Source organism: Tiliqua scincoides, chromosome 14 (genome assembly GCF_035046505.1).
Source record: "Tiliqua scincoides isolate rTilSci1 chromosome 14, rTilSci1.hap2, whole genome shotgun sequence".
Classification (NCBI taxonomy): domain Eukaryota; kingdom Metazoa; phylum Chordata; class Lepidosauria; order Squamata; family Scincidae; genus Tiliqua; species Tiliqua scincoides.
In genome coordinates this window covers 9,901,267-9,907,396 of record NC_089834.1, presented here as the reverse complement: position 1 = coordinate 9,907,396, position 6,130 = coordinate 9,901,267, and the positions used below count along the sequence as shown (strand labels likewise).

The window sequence follows — 6,130 nt, the reverse complement described above, 5'->3', positions numbered from 1 at the left end:
AAGGGAATGCCGACGTCTGGTTCTCCACTCCCCAGTGATCTAACTCAGCACTTTCTGCCTTCCACAATTCTTTTTCCTCTCTGCCTCTTCTTCCTTTTGCAATTCAAGGAGAGGAAGGAGAAGGAAGAGCGATGGGCAGGCAGAGTTGAGCACCCCCCACCAGCAACCTTCTGCCTGCAGCAACTTTTTCAATTGGCCTCATGGATGGTCCAGCCCTGAGTCTAGGGCTGGTCATTGACTGGTTTGGGACCACCTGGGAATCCCATGTATGATGTCCTTCTGCTTCCAATTGCAAGTTTCAGGAGAAATGCACCCATTCCCATTCATGGCCTTTGGGAATTACAGGATAATTAAATGGAAATGCTGCACTCATAACGATGGAATCAGTAACATTTCTCCATCAGTGAACAAACACAAGTGATTCCTCTTTGTCCACCTTTGGCCTCTGGGTGGAGACATTGGCCGAAACTCTGCAGGGAATAGATTCATGGAGCCCTTCAATGGTCACAGCTGTGGCACTCGGGGAAGTGGGAAAAGTTTGATATGGATGGGTGATTTCATCTTTCCTGTTTCCAGACATGGCTAGATGTCTCTTGCTTCCTCTCTGCAGTATGTCTACACTTTATCCAGAGATAACAGTTCCTAGTCACCTCTTCAGCGGAGATGGGCAACTGTCCACTGACAAGGCAGCCAAGCCCATCTGGCTCAATTCCTTTACCCAGGAACAGAGAAAGACCCTTCAGGTGCTGAAATGACTGCTTGGGATGAAAAAAAGGAACCCCATGGGAGAAGGCATCTCCTGGATCCCATTTGCCCTGTGGCTGTTGACTTTGTTACAACATCATATAGTCTCAGTGGCACTGTACGAAATCAATAAGCACAAAACCATTTGCATACAGAGGCTGTTCCTCATTTCTGGAGGATATAAGAAAGGAGAGGGAAGACCCACTCAGTTGTGTTTCTTGCTCCAAAGTCAACCCCCTTTTTGAGAGCTCACCATGGCCTGGACTCTTTTTTTCCTTGCACTTCTCAACTCTTGGTCAGGTAATCCATCTTCTACGACGATGGATTTTGCAACGGCTTAGGGGGTCAATAACATCTTGTTGGTATTGTGCATTTATATTTTTGTCGTATCTAATAGGACAATAATCAAGGTACTGTTCTCTTTGTGTTGTCAGGTGTCAGTTCACAACCAACAGTGACTCAACTGGCTTCTGAACCTGTGCCTCTGGGGCAGATGGTGCAACTGTCCTGCTCCAGAAGTACTGCTGGAAGCTGGTACAACTTTTTTTGCTGGCTGCAACAGAAGGATGGACAAAAACCTCGCCCTGTGCAGTGCGGTGGTTACAACAGGGGAGAGGGGATCCCGGATCGGTTCACTGCCTCTGACTCTGGGGCCAGTGGCTATCTGACCATTACTGGTGTCCAACCTGAAGATGAAGCTGATTATTATTGCATTGTTTGGTATAGCACTGGTAGAATGTTCCACAATGATGCAATCTCATGGGGAACTGGGACAAAATCCTGCACTCCTCTTCCCTGGAGTGCAGGCATGCTTGAAAGAGCTGAATTATACCTGTGCCTGAACTCTCAGACACATAAACCTGGACCGGGGGGGGGGGGGATGGCCTTCAGACACACATTGCAGCTGCCCATGTTCAAGCTAAGTCAGCCCGATCAGCCCCTGGAAATGTTGCATTATGTGACATGCAATAGACAATGCTTTCTAAATAAATAGACCTAAAAGGTGATGCTTTTTCTGCCTGCCTCCTGCAGGAGGAGATGTTGGCCCAGCCTTCATATATTGGGCACAGTTAACGTATTTCACAGGGAGCCGTTGAATGATCTTGCACCTGTGGTGTGTCGTGAAGGAGAACATTGTTCTGCATAGAAAGGTGCTTCTTTCCTGTTTTTCTCTTGCTCGCACATGCTGAGACATCAAAACATCACTCTTCTAATCAAGAGTGCTGCCAACATGAGCCCAATTTTGCCCTTCAGCTTCTCATCTCACTGGCCTCCACCTGCCCCAAATTCATTCCTCTGCTTGCTTTCCCCCGTGAGAAGGTAGAGTGTGCATCAAATGTTCCCAGTTGTGTTCTCCCTGCTCCACAGTTTCCAAGCAATCTTCACTCTAGCCCAGGGGTGCTCAAACTTTCAACTTTAGGGATGCTAGACCTTTAAAATTGTGTAGGAGAGATAATTTCAGCAGGTGCAGCTTGTCATCTGTGGGATGACAAGTTGCACCTGCTGAAATTCTCTCTTCTATACATTTGTTAAAGGTCCAGCATCCCTAAAGTTGAAAGTTTGAGCACCCCTGTTCTAGCCCTTCCTAAGTGTGACAAACACCCTATTTCCTCCTCTATTTTTCCCCTATTTGTCCTCATTTTTTGACACTTCCAATCCATAAAGCTTCTGTGATGCCTCAGCATCCCGAAACCTGCTGAGATGCCCTTCTTCAGTAGCCACTGAAAAATCTTTCCCCAACAGCCAGATGAGTCTGCTTGTCTCGCTTCTTCTCTATTCCTGGGCTTCTTCCAGAGATAACAGTTCCCAGTCACCTCTCTGGCCCAAATTGGCACATATTCAGGGACCAGGCAGCCAAGCCCACCTGTCTCAATTATTTTGCATAGGGAGAGTTAACCAGAAGGTCTGCAAATGTTTGGTTGGAATGGGGAAAAAAAATGCTTCCCACCTTGCCCAGCAGCTAACATAGATCAACCCACACCATTCCATCCAAGTTTCCAAAACGGTCCACCAATCCCACGTGGAGATTAATTCTAAACATTTCTATATTATGGTGCTTCGGGGAAAAACAAACAAACAAACAAAAAAAAAAAAACATGTGAAAATATAGACTCAACATCCCTTTGAGTATTGCTTTCTGATCAACGTTGACCACAGTAAGTTGGAGAGGTTACAAGTGACGTCCTTTTCACCCTGGCCAAAGTGTTCACCTTTCAAAGATCTCCTGTGTGTCCAACTGCTCAGTGGTCACTGGCTTTGCTAGAAAACCATCTGTTCTCAGTGGAGACACGAACAACCCTAAACCACACAACAATTTGCATATTGGGTGTCATTCTTCCATCATGTGGATTTAATAAAGGAGGGGGGACAGAATCGCTCAGTGATCCTTCCCCCTCTCAAAGTCAACCCTCTTGAGAGAGCGCATCATGGCCTGGGCTCTGTTTTTCCTTGCGCTTCTCAGTGATTTTGCAGGTAAGGAAATGGGTGACTCACGTTATAGAGGATTATGGGTCATGAACACAACATGGTGATTTGTACTGTGTGGGTGAGCTTTTGTGATTTTGAGTGCACAAAACACGAACGAAGGTCCAACTTTCTTCTTCCTTTCTACAAAGGTGTCAGCTGTCAGGGAACCCTCACCCAAGCCGCCTCCGAATCGGTGTCTCTGGGACAAACAGCGAGACTCTCCTGCTCCAAAAGCAGTGCTGGGAGCTGGAACAACTACCTCGGCTGGGTTCAAGAGAGACCCGGGCAGACCCCTCGCTTTGTGCACTGTAATGGTTGCAGCAGAGGAGAAGGGATCCCGGATCGGTACACGGCCACTTACTCTGGGACCACTGGCTCTTTAACCATCACCAACATCCAGGCCGACGACGAGGCAGTTTATTACTGTGCTGCCTGGGAGAGCACCGGCGGTGGCAAGTTCCACAGTGGTACAACCTAATGGGGAACTGAGACAAAAACCTTCACTCTCCTCCTCTCCAGAGGAAACTGCTGACTGAGGCTACTGTGCAAGATGAATCAGAACATTGCAATGTACAGAGAGGCCATCGGTTCCCAAATCTATAAAGCAGGAGTGCTGAGTCACCCACCCAATGAGATCACCCCTGTAGCCTCATCTTCATCTACAAGTCAAGCCACCCACCAAACTGACCCACACAGATCAAGCCACACACAGGGCCTCTGGGAGGAATTTTATCAGGGAGTACAAAGCTTCTTTTGGGCCCCTTTACAAAGTGGGAGGGGTGAAACAGAGCAGGGGAGGGGGGTGACGGGTGAGCAGAATGGAGGCAGCAAAACAAGCTAATAATGATAATAATAATAATAAATAATAATAAACTTTATTTCTATCCCACCCTTCTCCCTAAAGGGACCCAGGGCAGCTTACAACATATTAAAAACAGATTAAAACATAATTGAACAAACAGATAAAAACATATTAAAAACACATTAGCAGAACCCATAAAAACAGTAGTCAGATAAAAGTCAGAATAAAAAAGAGCATAAAACAGCAGTTCATACAGGAATCAGGCCTGTAAAAAAGCAACGAAAAGAGGTATAAAAGATGTTTAAAAGGCCATGAAGTCAGAAGGCTTGTTTAAACAGCATGGGCTTCAGGCCTCGCCGAAAAGTCTCAAGAAAGGGAGCCATTCTCAAGCCAAGGGGAAGGGAGTTCCATAGCGTTGGTGCCACTACTGAGAAGGCCCTGTTTCTTGCCGCCGCCCCACATACCTCCTTAGGCGGCGGCACTTGTAAAAAGGCCTTCTCTGATGACCTGAGAGGACGAGCTGGATTGTACGGGAGTAGGCGATCTCTAAGATACCCTGGCCCAGAGCAGTTTAGGGCTTTAAAGGTCAAAACCAGCTAAAGAACTCCTGTAGCAGCCCAGTTTCTTCCCAGATTTGACACTGTGTTAAGGAGTGTCGTGTGTGGTCCAGCATATATGGCTTGCCAGTACCTGCAGCTCCACGCTTGTGGTAGTGTCCCCAGCATCTTGTATGGGCACCAAGATGCAAATAGTTAGGAAATTTCTGGACCCTCTCCTTTGGTTCCTGGGTCCCCTTTTTGATTCTGGGCCTGGGTACAAATCACCCCCTTTACCCCCCTCTCCTAGGCCCTGGCCACCCAATCCAAACAGAATGTGCCGTAACTAGAGTCTGAGGTCACTCAAGAACATTGCTTGAACACTTTGCTTGAACGCTTGGAGAACAAAGCACCCCAATATGGGTCACTTATGGCTGGTGATGCCAGAAATGTCAGCTGAGACAGGAAAATAATCCTGATGATTTTCTCCCTGCAAACTGCTTCACTCCCAATAACTAGGTGTTTCTCAGGGTACCAGGTAAATCTATTATCTGCCTGTACTGCTCCAAGTGATGATCAGGAGACAAGGCAAGGAAACCCCCCTCCTTTCTTTTCATCCCCTCATGCAAACTGGGTGTCCGGTCATTAGTCTGGCTAGAAGGTCACATGTCCTCAGTGGAGCAATGCCATTTCCAGCCGAGCAAGTGGGTGGGTCCGCATTTGCATGATTGACTCTTCTTCAGCAGAGTGGAGGATTTACAAAGGATGGTGTTGCAGGTAGAGACTGAATTTTCCAGTGGATTTCAACCCCTTTTTGCCTTCCACCATGTCCTGGGCCCTGGTCCTGCTTCCACTTCTCAGTTACTGCTCAGGTAAGGGAAAGGAAGACTCCCTTTACATTGATCTGAGTACTGATGGCGAGCAATTTACATTCATTGTGCATCATGAAAAACTTGAGGTCTTGTTGTATTTTAGAGCAAATGTCCTAAAGAAGCAACTTCCTCTTTTTCTTTGGCAAAGGTGTCCATTCACAGGCAACGATGACCCAACCTGCCTCCCAGTCGGTGTCTCTGGGCCAAGCGGTGAAACTCTCCTGCACCAGAAGCAGTGGTGGAAGCTGGGACAACTATTTTGCCTGGTATCAGCAGAGATCTGGACAGGCCCCTCGCTTTCTGCACTGTGGTGCTTGCAGCAGCAGGGGAGAAGGGATCCCGGATCGGTTCACTGCTTCTAAGTCAGGGACCAGTGGCTATTTAACCATCACCAACGTCCAGCCTGAAGACGAGGCCGATTATTACTGTGCTGATTGGTACAGCACTGGTAGCATGTTCCACAGAGGTACAGTCTAATGGGGAACTGAGACAAAAACCTGCATGTCTCCCCCCCAGGGTGGGGAGTTGAAGAATCTTGAACTAGCTAAATTGTGTCTGTGCCTGAACTCAGAGAGTTCAATTGAAGGGGCACCATGTTGCGTCCTCCTGCCTCTTTTCCCAAGGTAGTGAGGTCAACATCTGGGGGTTGCAAGAAACATCATCCCAGTTATCAAGGAGGCCGGGGCTCAGGCGGGGACCTTACTCTTAAT

General features: G+C 47.7%; 1 gene segment (V, D, J or C); it reads left to right on the top strand.

Moving 5' to 3' along the window:
* Positions 1 to 5,588: 5,588 nt before the first annotated feature.
* Positions 5,589 to 5,897, top strand: LOC136634455 (immunoglobulin lambda variable 4-60-like). The segment is given in 1 exon segment: positions 5,589 to 5,897. A coding segment is annotated over 1 exon segment (309 nt).
* Positions 5,898 to 6,130: the final 233 nt, after the last annotated feature.